This window comes from Triticum aestivum, chromosome 5B (assembly GCF_018294505.1).
Source record: "Triticum aestivum cultivar Chinese Spring chromosome 5B, IWGSC CS RefSeq v2.1, whole genome shotgun sequence".
Taxonomy (NCBI): Eukaryota; Viridiplantae; Streptophyta; class Magnoliopsida; order Poales; family Poaceae; genus Triticum; species Triticum aestivum.
This window is the reverse complement of record NC_057807.1, coordinates 279,867,935-279,882,916: the sequence shown is the minus strand read 5'-3', so window position 1 is coordinate 279,882,916 and position 14,982 is coordinate 279,867,935. Positions and strand designations below refer to the sequence as shown.

Genomic DNA, 14,982 nt, shown 5'->3' with positions numbered 1-14,982 from the left:
GGAGTCCCGCACAGCATAATTACGGATAATGGGTCGAACTTTGACTCAGAGGAATTCAGAGCTTTCCGCGACTCCCAGGGCACACGGGTCGACTACGCTTCAGTCGCCCATCCGCAGTCGAATGGACAAGCAGAACGAGCTAATGGACTGATTCTTAAGGGATTGAAGCCTCGACTGATGCGTGATCTCAAACACGCGGCTGGAGCTTGGGTCGATGAACTTCCCTCTGTATTCTGGGGACTGCGGACCACACCTAATCGGTCGACCGGAAGAACTCCATTCTTCTTGGTCTACGGAGCCGAAGCGGTCTTACCAAGTGATCTTCTGCATAATGCTCCCCGAGTCGAAATCTACAACGAAGCAGAAGCTGAACAAGCGCGGCAGGACGCAGTCGACCTTTTAGAGGAAGAAAGGGAGATGGCTCTGATCCGGTCGACCATGTACCAACAAGATCTGCGCCGTTTCCACGCCCGAAATGTGAGAGGTCGAGCCTTCCAGGAAGGAGATTTGGTTCTCCGAGTGGATCAGCACAAACCACACAAGCTGGCTCCTTCTTGGGAAGGCCCCTTCATAGTCACCAAGGTCCTCCACAATGGGGCGTACCGTCTTTACAACGTCGAGCATAATTTCGACAAGCCCCGAGCTTGGAACGCGGAGCTACTCCGCCCATTCTACACTTAAGTTTTATCATTCGGATGAGTTGCAATAAAGTACTTTTGTAGTTCATGGACCTCAAAATAATAGTGTCATAGTTCCTCCATAATATCTGTCACTTTTTATTTTTGTCCAATGAAATTCCCCTCAGTGGGTGACTTAGCTGCGAATCCGTTTCGCCTAAGTTTGTAAAAATCCTACCGAGTGGTGAGCCAGACTCCCACTCGGAGGCTTAGCCGCGAATCCGTTTCGCCTAAGTTATCAAAATCCTACCGAGTGGTAAGCCAGCCTTCCACTCGGAGAGCTTCTCAGCCTCTGCTCGCCTAAGTTATAAAAATCCTACCGAGTGAAGAGCACCCTCTCACTCCTTAGCGGCAGCCTCCGTGCTCGCCTAAGTTATAAAAATCCTACCGAGTGAAGAGCAACCCTCTCACTCGGGGGCTTAGCTGCAGTCAGCACTCGCCTAAGTTATAAAATCCTACCGAGTGAAGAGCAACCCTCTCACTCGGGGCTTTAGCTGCAGTCCAAGCACTCGCCTAAGTTTATAAAAATCCTACCGAGTGAAGAGCAACCCTCTCAGTCGGGGCTTAGCTGCAGTCCAAGCACTCGCCTAAGTTATAAAAATCCTACCGAGTGAAGAGCAACCCTCACACTCGGGGGCTTAGCTGCAGTCCAAGCACTCGCCTAAGTTGTAAAAATCCTACCGAGGTGCAAGAAGCCAACCCTCACACTCGGGGCTAGGCAGGCCCTCCCTAAGGAAACCTACCGGGAACGAGCAACCCTCCCACCGGGCTAGGCAGCCAAGCACTCCGCCTAAGTTTGTAAAATCCCTACCGAGTGAAGAGCAATCCTCTCACTCGGGAGGCTTAAGCTGCAGGCCTCGTGCTTCGCCTAAGGTATAAAAATCCTACCGAGTGAAGGAGCAATCCTCTCACTCGGAGGCTTAGCTGCAGCCTCGTGTCTCGCCTAAGTTGTAAAATCCTACCGAGTGAAGAGCAACCTCTCACTCGGGGGCTTAGCTGCAGCCTCCGTGCTCGCCTAAGTTATAAAAATCCTACCGAGTGAAGAGCAATCCCTCTCACTCGGGGGCTTAGCTGCAGCCTCGTGTTCGCCTAAGTTATAAAAATTCCACCGAGTGAAGAGCAACCCTCTCACTCGGGGGCTTAGCTGCAGCCATGTGCTCGCCTAAGTTATAAAATCCTACCGAGTGGTAAGCCTGACTTCCACTCGGAGGTTTAGCTGCGGCCCAGTGCTCGCCTAAGTGGACCGCAGGATAAGTCGATTGCAATAAAGGCGCCTTGCTTTGAACCTGCAAAAGACATTTCGAGCCGAAGGCAATCGTATTCAAGCACCAAATTCAAGTTTGAATCGGCATCTAAAGGAACCGAAAGTGCTCAGGCATCAAGCCCGTTAAGGTTTGTCGGTTACAATTCCACTCGGCATACCGAGGCAAATTTAAAAGTATCGAGCCAGAAGAAGTTTTTTACCCCTCCTGTGGAGGGCTGGAAGGTGCAACGAATTCATCAAGGTCAATTCCGTCGGCGATCCGAGTGGCAGCTGCAAGGAAAGTTTCCATAAAGGACCTGAAGTCGTGCTTCTTGGTATTGGCCACCCGAAGGGCCGCCAGCTTCTCTTCTCGCGCATCTTTGCAGTGGACTCGGGCCAGACACAGAGCGACATCTGCACCACACCGAGCCGAGGACTTCTTCCACTCCTGCACTCGACCAGGGATTGTGTTCAAGCGGGCCATCAGCGACTCAAGGTCATTCTGAAGTGTCTCCTCAGGCCAGAGCGTCGAGTCGATGCGAGATGTGGCGGCCTTCAGCCTTGCGAGATAGTCCACGACAGCTGCAACACGAGACTCCAGTCGGAAAACATCCATGGCAACTTCGTCGTTCACCGGAGAATTGACGGGGTCGAGGTTTGGCTCCAGTCGGCTGGTTTCTTCTTCAAAGTTTTGACAAAATTCTGCAAGGATGATCACTAAGTCAAGGGGATAGTCGAATGGAAAAAGCCACAATTGGAAATATTTGCCAAACATGGAGGTTTACCTTCAAGCATAAGAAACAGCTTCTTGGCAAGGCCACTCAGGAAGGCCTCCAGTTCAGTTTTCTTCTCAGTCAATTTGCTGACTTGGTCGGTCAGGGCAGCTTTATCAGTTTTCAGTCGACTGACCTCCTTGTTGGCAATCCCAAGAGCAGCTTTCAGATTGGTATTGTCTTGTTCGAGCTTGGTGACTGAAGCTAACTTCTCGTCAGCAAGCTTGATCTTCTCAGCTAGCTCAAGGTCTTTCTTCTGCTGGGCCTCCCTTACCTTACCTGCAAGTTACAGCAAGATCAGATTTTGAAACAAGCAAGGGGAAAAGCAGTCGTCAGGGTCTCACCAAACATACCTTCAGTCTCCTCCTTTGCCTTTGTCAGCTTCTCCTGAACCAGCTTCAAGCTCAGCTCGACTTGAGTATGTTTTTGTTCCAGCTCTGAGTAGCGAGCCACAAGATCACAGGAGTTCTGCGAAGAACCAATCGACTAAATGTCAAATATAATTCACTTCCGAGTGAAAAAGGGAAAAACACACGTTTCTAAGACTACAGCCAAATACAAGTATTCGACCGTAGTCTCGGGGACTACACCCAGTGGGTGCACTCAGCGTGCCCCCACTAATCCCGATGAAGACAAAGTCGACCAGTCGACCTCAAAAAAAAAAGAGCATTCTCTAAGACTGTGATCAACTGCAAGCAGTCGACCACAGTCTCGGGGACTACACCCAGTGGGTGCACTCAGCGTGCCCCCACCGGTTTGTGAAATCCAGTCGACCAGTCGACTGACAGAAAAATTGACATCATAAAGCCTAAGGCCGACTGCCAGCAGTCGACCTTAGCCTTGGGGACTACACCCAGTGGGTGCACTCAGCGTGCCCCCACCGGTTTGCGAAATCCAGTCGACCAGTCGACTGGCAGAAAGATTGACATCATAAAGCCTAAGGCCGACTGCCAGCAGTCGACCTTAGCCTTGGGGACTACACCCAGCGGGTGCACTCAGCGTGCCCCCGCTAACACGGAGTTTATTCGACACACCCACTGGGTGACTACTATAAATTCCGGAAAAGAAAAGTTTTTGGTAGCATATCCAACAGAACAAACAGTGGTCGACTGACCTGGACATTGCTTTGGAGGGCAGAACTGGCGTCATAAGCTGCCTGGCTCGCATCCCGGATGGTCTTCAGCTGCTCCATCATGAGTCCCGCCTGGCGTATTGCTTCCTTCGCTGCGCCAGCTTGGTCCTCGGGACGTGGTGCGTCGTGAAGAGGGAGGGCTGCTGAGCACTCGTCAGTGGATTTGCGAAGGACACCGTGTGTCGAGTGGTGTTCTCTTCCTCCACAGTCAGAATCTCAGGCGCCGTCACATCCTGAGGCACCTTACTGGCGGACGCTTTCCGACTCCTCCTGCGTGTCAGTGGTTCTTCATCCTCGTCGTCGTCAGGGAGATTGATAACAGTGTTGGGTGGAGCTGCGGAGAAGAATCAGGATCAGAGATCGCGAGTCAGTCGACTAAGAACGGTGTTAAGAATACAGTACCTGGGTTCGAAGTTGCTGCATCCTCCATCTCGTGGTCGTCAGCCCGAGCTGAGGTTTCAGAAGTAGCAGCACTGCAACTCCAAAGGATCAGTCGACTAACTTCAGCGTCGACCAGAGATAAAGTTCACACAAAATGAGAAGACTCAAACGACACAATTACCCTGATATGGTGGGGATGGACACCTTCATCTTCGGCAGGAGCTTGGTCGGCTTTGGCGGAGCCCCCCTAGGCTGCTTCGGCGCCTTTTCAGTCGGCGCTGGAGAAGTGGTCCTAGGGCGCTTGGTCGACTGCGTCGCAACCCCCTTGCCACGTTCAGTCGAAGGGTCGTGGACGAGCTTCGACCGCCTTTCCGAGCGCGGTGGCACGACCTCCTCCTCTTCCTCCTCGTCTTCGGCGTCATCATCATCGCCGTCGTCATCATCATCGTCGTCGTCGTCCCCTGCAACGTCCGAGTCCCATTCCTCCTCGTCCTGGCTCTCGCCCCCACTCGCCTCACCCTCCTCAGTCGGAGTTTGTGCCCCATTGGGCATCGAGTACAGCTCGGTGAGGGCCTAGCAGATATCAAGACAATGATCAGTCGACCAGTCGGCAGAGTAGACAGAGATGAATGCGACAAGAATGCAGTGGAGAGCAGGGCAAGTGTACCTTATTTGGATCACTGTTGTGGTCGAGTGGAGGAATCCTTCTGGCTCCGCGTGGGTTGTCCTTGTTTCCGGTGACGGCTACCATCCATCTTTCCAGAGTGACATCGTCGACTGCTTCTGGATGGACTCTAGTCTCGTCTTCGGTCCCACAGTACAACCACATGCAGTGGCTCCGGAACTGGAGGGGCTGGATGCGACGCCTGAGGAAGACCTCCAGGAGATCCATGCCCGTCACTCCCTCCCGAACCAACTGCACCACGCGCTCCATCAACATCTTCACATCAGCTTTCTCCTCCGGATCAACTTCAGAGAGGAGGGCTTGTTCACTCGGTCCATGGTAAACTGTGGGAGTCCACTCGACTGTCCCGGCGTCGACTGGTCCCGGCAGTAGAACCAGGTCGACTGCCAGCCTCTGACTGACTCGGGAAAGGTCATGGGCGGAAAGGTGCTCTTGTTCCTCACCTGGATGCCCAAACCCCCACACATTTGGACGACTCGGGTCTTTTCGTCACCTGGACTCGCCTTCTTCACGGTCTGAGAGCGACACGTGAATATATGCTTGAACAAACCCCAGTGCGGTCGACAGCCCAAGAAACCCTCACACATGGACACGAACGCAGCAAGATAGGCAATGGAGTTTGGGGTAAAGTGGTGGAGCTGCGCTCCGAAGAAGTTCAAAAAGCCACGAAAGAAAACACTCGGCGGCAAGGAAAACCCGCGATCCACATGGGTGGCCAAAAGCACACACTCACCCTCTTCTGGCTGAGGCTGCCACTCCTTCCCCGGAAGCCTCGCAGCTCCGTGGGGGATCAAGCCCTCGTTGGCCATGTCGAGAATGTCATTCTCAGTGATGGTCGACTGGATCCAGTCTCCTTGGACCCAGCCTTTCGGCAGGCGGGATCTGGACGAGGACCCTCCGCGGCTGGTGGATCTCCCCTTCGCCTTCTCCGACGCCGACGCCTTCTTTGCACGCTCCAGCGCCGCCGTCTTCTCCTTGGCCATGGTCGCCGGCGAGATGCGCGAAGGGAAGTGGTGCGGGGGCGAGAGCGAGCACGCTGAGCAGGGAGGAAGGAAGCAGAGAGAGGGGGAGAATGCTAAGGCGCAGCACAGAAATCCTCGCCGGGCACATTTATAAGGTCCCTTCCGAGTGGATGACAGGTGGGCCCGGTCGATCTAATCATATCTGGAACAGTTATGCAGACGGGATACGTGGCGAAAAAGGCGGCGCGGAGATCGAGGCGTCCATGCCCCGTCCCATCCGAACGCCGCGGTCCGCCCCGCTTCGCGCGCGCCCCAAATTTCGCATCCCGCGGAATCCGCGAGCAACAAATCAGTCTGTCAGGCGCGGTGTTTCCGGCGATCCGTCGCTCGGAGATCGTCGAAGCCTGAAAGATCACTCGACGCAAAAACAGAATGGATCAAGTCGACTGAAGGCAAGTTGTTTCCTGTCGACAAAGGGATTCTTTGGTCCAGAACAGCGCACAACCGGAGCGCAAAGGTTAATCGGAAACGACATCAACTCCTTCTTCACTCGAAGCCTCAATCCATTCGGGGGCTAATGATGGGGTTATGTACCTAGGGTAGGGTCATGGACCTGATCCAAGTAACTTACCCCAGGACATCCTTAGAAGAGGTCGCCTTCCAGTCGACCAACGAGGATTCACTCGACTGGCCTGAAGGACTCGACCACGAAGACTCACTCGACCACCAGGAGGTCAAGAGGCACTCTGCACTGCAACGGCCTGTAATCAAGTAGACTTTATGATAGTAAAGGCCTTTATGTGGGGCGTTACCAGTAACGCCCCAGACTTAACTCACCTTAAACCCTCTCCTACGTGGGCTGGCTGGGGTCCTGGCGCACTCTATATAAGACACCCCCCTCCACAGGCAGAAGGGTTCGGCACCTTGTAGTTCATACACTCATAATCCACTCGACCGCCTCCGGGCTCCGAGACGTAGGGCTGTTACTTCTTCCGGGAAGGGCCTGAATTCGTACATCCTTTGTGCTTACAACCTCTCCATAGCTAGGACCTTGCCTCTCCATACTTACCCCCCACTCTACTGTCAGGCTTAGAACCACGACAGCCGTCCTGGTGAGCTTTGTGTGAAGGACCCTGATTGCGTCTTGGGAGTGAACATGCTTGTTCCAGGCCTGAAAGACGATCTGAGGGAACTCTTCCGATTTAAGCCAAAAGGACTCAAATCGAAACCCCTTGTACTTTTTACAATCCATCTTCTTTAGGACCAGGGGGCAATGGTCAGAGACAGAAGAGGACGCAGGAGACAATTGTAACTGGGGAAAAGCCAGCTCCCACTCCTTGGACATGAGCATCTTGTCGATTCTGGTGTGGGTTGCCTTTTCCTTTTCATTGCACCACGTGAAACGCCGCCCCAACAAAGGTAGTTCTCGCAGCTCCAGATCAGCAATCACAGCTTTAAACCTACCAATCATCCTCAAGTTCAGATTACTGTTGCTCTTATCTTCCGCCCGACAAATCATGTTGAAATCACCAACAATGAGCCACTCCTCCTTAGCAACCAATTTTAAGCTCCTGAGCTCTTGCAGAAATAAAATTTTGTCAGCCTCCATCTGCGGCCCATAGACATTGGATAAGTACCAACAACAGTTGTCAGCTCTGCAGGTAACGGTGCCGGACAGGGAGAACTGAGCAGGTGCCAACCCATCAGCAGAAATCGTGAAATCCGAGGAGCAGGCAATGAGCATCCTACCCCTGGTACCATTTGCCGGGTGGAAGATGAAGTTGTCTTGAAAGCGGGCACCCAGAGTTTCAGACACCAGTTTTTTGTCAATAACAGCCAGCTTTGTCTCTTGAAGGCAAATGATATTACAGCCACAATCAGATACCAATTTAGCAACAGCCCCTCTCTTTGCCGGGTTGCAGAGGCCCCTAACGTTCCATCTCATAATAGACAACTCCATATGGAAACCAAATCAAACTCAGCATCACACCAGCAACATCCACTCTTTGCCATCCAACAAGTTGTAACAGCCAACGGCCACGCCAGCGCCCAGAACAGGGGAACAATAAATTTTTCAAACATTGGGAAACAGAGGGGAAACTCAACACACATCAACATCAACCAGCTCAAGCCTGAACCACCATCGGCAAGGAGTCAGCAGAGCCCTTCTTCGGGCTGGCAGCGTCTACAAGGGAGGAGATCGCCTTGATGAAGAAGCCGGGCAGCGCCTGCTTGTAGAGGTTGCGGTAGCACTGCAGGTCTTGGGCGCCAGGCGAGCCTTCAGGTGGGAGGAGCCCCCCCTTCTTCATGAGCACCAGTTGTGCTTTCTCCATGGACGGAAGATTGCAGGAGGGCTTCGCCGCAAGCCTGCCACTGGATCTAGTGGGCAGCAGCTCCGCGCACACAGGCCCTTTCTTCTTGGAGCGCGGTCCGACCTCCGTAGGCGGAAGAGGGGAAGGGGAGGAAGAGGCCGCCGGGGTTGGAAGGATTGGCGGCAAGGCGGCGGAGGCCATGTTGATGAGGAAGGATTGCAGAGCATCCGGTGGATTTGGGAGGGGGCTGGTCATCTCCACAGGTTCTGAAGCGTGGCTTAGTTCCTGTGAAGCGTTGCCTTCCACCAGATTGTGGCCCATCTTCATCGCCCTAGGTTCATGGCCCAGCTCCGAAAGGTCAAGGCCCGTCACCAGAGAGGCCAGAGGCGGCTCCACTGGGACGGAGCCCATCTCCACTCTAAGCCCACCACCGCCCAAGGACAGCCGCACCTCTTCAGCCAGCTGGGCCAGCTTGCTAGCCCCCTCGTTATCTCCCACTGACTCAACACCCCGACCGGCTATTGGGAGCGGAGAGAAGCAGATCAGATCTTGCACCATGGCCAGCTCAGCAGGTCCCACCAGCTTGTCGTCGTTCTCAGACCCATGAACCAGCGCAAGAGATGGTCCACAGTCCATCAGGCTCTGAGTCTGCACCGTCTGGTCGGCCAGGGGCAGCAAATGCAGACTTGCGAGAGAATGGGAGGCAGCCATACTGGGATCCTCGGACTGCAGCAACGCTCCATCCCCAAACTATGTGGTCAAACCATCCAAGGCAGTACACTTCTCTCCCGCACGCGTCACCACCAAAGCCTCCGCAGTAGCACACTGGGCCCCCACATCTAAGCCACTCTCAACAAGCGCGCATGCACGCCATGCATCGGCTCGTGGCCCGCCACAGCCTGGTCAAGCAGAGCAGCAACATCGACGGGGCCATGCAGCGCAGCGTCAGATGTCTTCTCTCTCCTCCATCCACCATGGCCGCCGGACGAAGATGCCGTAGCCCGCAAGATGTGCCGACTGCCACCGCCACCAGCAGGCGGTCGACGGTCGCCAGAGGCGCGATCTCCAGTACGACCGTCCCGGCCGCCCCCGAAGCTACTACTCCCACCGCCGCCGGCGCCGCCGTTGCCGTCTCTGTCCTCTGGGAAGCGCAGCCTAGAGTGAACCGGACCCCGAGAAGGAGGCGGCGGAGGAAAAGTGTCGTCATCGTACTCCAGGTTCCAGCGGTATCCCCAGGTTACCGGCCCTCCGCCGGAGGGAGATCCATCAGAAGGGATACCGCTAGCGTTGCTGTGGGAGCTGATGTTGCTATCAGGGTTGCGGCCAGGCTGAGCAGAGTAGTCAAGAACCCTGTCGAGGTGAAGCCGGACCGGGTGGGCCAGCATCTGCAGAGGCCCTTGCCTGACCGCCAGCTCAGCTAGGATGCCCAGCTCCGGGAAGTGCATGAGCGGCGACTCCACCTCGATTGGCTCCTCAAGCCAAAGGATGCCGCGACGCGCCAGGTGGTTGACATTAGCCATCCACACCCAGAGCCGCAGGCAAGCAGTTTCCTCCTCGCAGTTGGTGGAGTGGTCGATGGAGTCGATGAGACCCGTGCCGGCGAACAGGGGGGTCGCCGAAGCAACGTCCCATGCATGGTCCGGCACACCCTCGATGCAGACGCGCACCTTGAACGGAAGAGTAGCAGCCACCGCACGCCTGAAGCGCGTCCAAGGCGCCAGCAGGAAGGAGACGCGCCCCAACACTAGGGGCCCCTGGGCCCCCAGGGCCAGGTTCCTTGTGGCCGGGTCGGAGAAGGTGAACAGGAACTCCCCCGTCGCACGGAGGGTGACCTTGACGGCGTCGTCCGCGATGTGGATGTGCGAGGCCAGCGCCCTTTGCACCTCCATCAGCCGAAGATCCGGCTTGAAACCAACGACGACAGCGACGACCGCATGCCGCATGAGTCTATGCTCCGCATCCGCCATCGCCGCCGAGCGCGGCGCCACAGCGAAGACCTTCGTCCTCCTCTCCCCTCCCGGCGCCTCCATGGTTCTCCTGGGCAGGGGAAGCGGTCTTGAGTTGGGCGGGAAGCACCACCAGCAGCGGGAACGAGGGGAGCTCTGCCAGAGGCAGGGGCGACTGGAGGCGAAGGAGCAGCCGGGGAAGGCGATTTCCTGACCGGGCACCCCCAAGCTTTATGACCAATCTCGCCGCAGAGAAGGCAGCAAGCAGCGTTCCGGCAAGAGGCAATGCGATGGTAAGGCGAAAGACATCGAAAACACTTCCCCTTGGCCTTCTTAAGAAGCAACAGCTTGAGCTCTGAAGGCGGGGGAAGATGGTTGTGACGCATTGAAGAGCGAGGCCGCTGCCTGCTGCGGACCTGGGTCCAACCACTGCCATCAATGGCGTCGCCAGGCGCGTGCTCACGCCCCCCCCCCCCCACGCAGGCAGAGGCCTCCATCCCGCTAGGGCATGGCACGGAGATCATCGACCTGAGCCTAGGCCGAAGGGCAGAAGGGCCCCCCGTCGCAGGCGCCATTAATGCGTCCCGGAAGGAAGCAGACCTCACCGCCGGTGGGCAAGCCCCCTCAACGACACGCACGGGGACAAAGCCAGCAGGGAGGGGAGGAGGAGGGGGAAGGGAGGACGCAGAGGTAGCGTCCGCCATGGCAAAGGGCGGCGAGGGCGCACGCCGCCGAGATGGCGGCAGCACGAGCAGGGAGCGAGGCGAGGACGGCCAAGTTTTCTTTTGTTTTTTTACTGGATGTACACGAGTATTACAAACACGTTGCCTTAAACTAAAGAGTATTACAAACACGTTTTGATTTTTCTGTATGATCTTCTGCAAGCTCATGGAAAAATAGACTCAACTTAACTCAAGTTAACAGACTAACCGTGCAGAGCGTTGCCCTAGCTAACCGATGATGGTTGCTTCATAGGTCATGCTGTTGTAACCGATTTGATAAGATCGTATCTGTTATTGCCATGTATTGTAAGCCAGTCCGGTATACCTCTATATGTATGTGAGCAACATTCAATCTTTCCCTTGGAGACAAACATGTCATCATGGCAAATGTTTTGTTTAACATGTATTAGAGGCCTCTCATATGTGTGGCCCGTGATGGGATTGTCTTCCGGCCCTTCTCGGTGCCGCAGTCTCCGGGAAGGCGATAGGTTTGTGGTCATCGTCTTTTTTCTGGTCTAAATGGATGACTTCCTGACTGCTGCTTTTTCAAGCTTCTGAGTTTTAACAAGGTTTGCTTCGACAAGAGCCTAGTGACGAAATGAGCTTTGCTCATGACATACCACCGGTTGAAGTAGAAGGGAAATAATGTTGGTTTCTTCGAGGACTTGTCTTTAATCATTTATTCCCGTAAGAAAATTCTTATAAAATCTGGTTTTATTTAAGATATAGCCTTCAGTTTTACCAAAAAACATGTATTAGAGCAAGTTTCAGTCTCCGTCAAGAAACTTAATATCAAGTATTAAGCTTAGTACTTGATATCCAAACTGCAAATCAAGCACCAACGCCCTATTAAGCTTGGCGAAGCCTCTTCCAGCGCAAACATACAATTTGAGCATCGCTACCATGATATCATGTTTGATGATTGGCCAAGCTCTCTGGTAGAAAGCGCCGATGAACCCATCCCGAAAACTGAAGGGCATGGCAGGGGCTAGCTTTAATGGTAGACAAGAAAGCACGAGCAGTTTTTCATAGCTTGGTGACCATAACAGTTCGAACTGGTGATAGAGTATTGTTTTGGACTGGCCGATGGATACACGATTTTGCGGCTTTTGATATTGCATCTCCGATTGTTATGCAATTGACAAGCGCATCAAAAATTGTCGGAATGTGCAGCAAGCTCTAGTGCAACACGATGAAGGATGATATTTCCAATGTGGTGTATACACGGCAAAGTCGATCCTACAACAGGCTTTGCCAAGGTCTAGTTCGATGTGAGACAACCCCATGCATTTGGAGAAGTCGGGCAACTCCCAATATGCAAAATCTTTGCATGGCTAGCTACACAATATCATTTGTGGACCTCATACCGCAGGGCTCGACATTGACTTCAGGACACATACTTGGTGTGCTACACATGTTTGCAGGATGAAGACAATGTGGACCATGTTGTTACTCAATGCGAGGTGTGGAATAGCTGTTTCAACACGCTGTAGGTGAACGTGGTCATTCTGGAGGTGAATGATTCTTTTATAGAATGGTGGGCTCGGACACGAGAAAGTTTTGGGCATCCGGACAAGCGGGGTTTCGACTCAATGGTGTTCGCCACCTCCAGACATCTGTGGAAACAAAGGAACGCGAGGGTGTTCATGTAACATATCAGAACGCCAACAAGGCTAGTGCAACAAATTCTAAATGAGATCAAGGCCTGGAAGTGAGGGAGTAGACTACGTATTTTTGTTGGTGTAGGTGTACATGCGATGATGTCTGTATCATTCTGTAGGTCTTTTGTAAACGGTTGTTTCTCCCTTCTATAAAAATATGATATGCCATTGGTATACTCTCGAGAAGAAAAAACAGACACCTGAAACATGTTTCTTTTCAAACTGCAACGTCGTCGTGAATTACAGAGTCATGTACAGTTGATTGTTAATCTTGTTGCTCTATGCAAATACAGTAAAATCCTAAAACCATTTACATAATCATCTTTAAATTCTATTTTCCCCCCAAAAAATAAGAATCTTCTTTAAATTCAATGCACCCCTAAAGAATAAATCCCCTTGTGTACAGAAGGACGAGCAAGGACAGCATGGTGACCACACTGATCATCCTTCTCACCTTCTCCACCCTCCACCTTCCACCAGACAATCCGTGGTCCACCATTTCTCCATTGGACGCCAACAAAGACGATTCATCCTCCTCTACCACGTCGATGGCCTCAATCTTCTTCTCAACACGAACGACGTTGCATTGCTCGCATGTGTCGTCGTCTCCCGCCGCCACAACCTGAACCACAGCCGGTGGAACCAATTCGTCATGAACAACCACCACCAAGTGCCCGTCTGATTTTGATGACCCCTCATGATCCGACGCCGCAATAGCGATCCTGTGCGGCGCGATGAGCAATGGCTCATCGGTCGTGGCGGCGGCGGCGGCCTTCCTGTGGAACAAGCTCTCGCCTTCGATGTGGTAGCGGCTCGCCGTGCGCACCTCCTGCGCCAGCGCGCACGGCCAGCAGAACAGCCACCGTGCGTAGTCCGTGGCCGACTTGGAGCCGCAGCACCCGGCGCTCCCCGGGAGCCGGAACCTTCTCCTCATCTGGACCCTCCAGTACCCGCCGTAGAGGAGGCCGCCCGCGCAGAGCAGCACGCCGGCGCCGCCGACCACGTCGCCGACGGCCACGTCGTGGACGCGGAGCGCCGTGACGCCCAACACCCACAGCGGCGCGAAGCATAGGAGCGCGAACGTGGTGGCGTGCACGCATGCGTTACCAAAGCCCAGCCTCTCCGCGTTCCACCCGAAGACACAGAAGGTGCAGGAGAGGGAGAGGCAACACCCCGCCGCCGCGTCTCCGCCGCAGTCGAACATGCCGCCTGCCCACTCCGGCTCGACCACCACCACGCCGTGCGCTGCCTTGGTGGGGGCCGTGGGGCATTGCTGTGTCACCGAGGCGGCGTCGGGGCACGCGGCCAGGTCGCCGCACGGGTCTTTTCCCAGCGGGCTGCACACGGTGTACACGACGGCGGCCACCGGCGCTCCGACGCCGAGCGCTAAGAAGCCGTCCTCCACGAGCTCGGGGCGGGACCTCTCGGTGAAGCCCCAGTAGAGCCAGCAGAGCGCGTTCTGGCAGACGACGGTGAGGTGGAACAGCGCGACGACGACGGCCATGTGCGCGCGCTCGCCGCGGCGCGGCGGGCCGCCGCCCTTGCCGCAGTACGCGGCGCGGAGCTCGGCGGCGTCGCCGGGCAGGCGCCAGCGGCCGAGCAGGAAGACGTGGTGGAAAAGGGGCGGGTGCTGGTAGAGGCTCATGAGCGTGAAGAGCGCGTTGAGCACCTGGTTGTTGACCTCGACCCAGTGGGCCCTCGCCGCCGGCGCCGAGAACGCCCGGTCGAGGAGCCCGAGGAGGAGGAGCACGAGCATCCCGCCGAAGGCGCCCACGCAGAGGAGCCAGAGCAGCAGCGCGATGTTCATGGGGTGCTTGATCCACTCCCTGCACGTGGCGCCCACGGAGCCCCAATCCACCTCCGACGTCCGGCCATCGCGCAAGAAACTGAGCCATTCTGGCCGACGAGGCTTGTCTAGGAGGGGATCGGCCGGCGGGAGCGGGACGCGGTAGCTGGCGAGTAACGGGGCGCGCGCGTCGTCGCCATTGCTGTCACGAGGAAGAAGCATCGCAGTTCGCGGACGGAGCGCCGCCGGCAACCGCGGACAACACGATCTCAGTGGAGTACTCGTGGTGGATTGTTAAAAGTTGTTTTAAGTTTGGATTTGGAGCAAACGTGGCTGTTTTGGGGGATGGAATCCATCAACCCCGGCTGCTGGCCTGCTGCCGTCGGATGGTCAGAGTTGGGTGCTGCTCGCTCTGCTCCAGTTTACCTGGAACTGGAAGGAAGGAACGTTCGCTAGTCAATTCTGAACGATTAACTTTCCAGAACAGTTATAGCATCGTCCAATTGAGAAAATTTCATTGGTGTGGTTTCAGCTGCCATTCTGGACTTGATGAAAAATTTCTAACCCGAGGCCGAGGGAGAGGCGAGACCCGTGCCTGTCAACTGTCATGGTGGTTGGGACTCGGGTGGGCATGGGGTCCCTCGGAGACGCACAGCACAGCCAATCTGGCCTAGCTCATCCAAAGCAACAACAGTGCTGTGC

At 55.1% G+C, this 14,982-nt stretch overlaps 1 protein-coding gene across 1 annotated transcript; it reads right to left on the bottom strand.

Moving 5' to 3' along the window:
- Window positions 1-12,751: 12,751 nt before the first annotated feature.
- LOC123111382 (uncharacterized) lies at window positions 12,752-14,671 on the bottom strand. Its single transcript, XM_044532171.1, has one exon. It carries the CDS (start codon window positions 14,500-14,502, stop codon window positions 12,874-12,876), a length of 1,629 nt encoding a protein of 542 aa, XP_044388106.1. The 5' UTR covers window positions 14,503-14,671; the 3' UTR covers window positions 12,752-12,873.
- Between the last annotated feature and the right edge of the window lie 311 nt (window positions 14,672-14,982).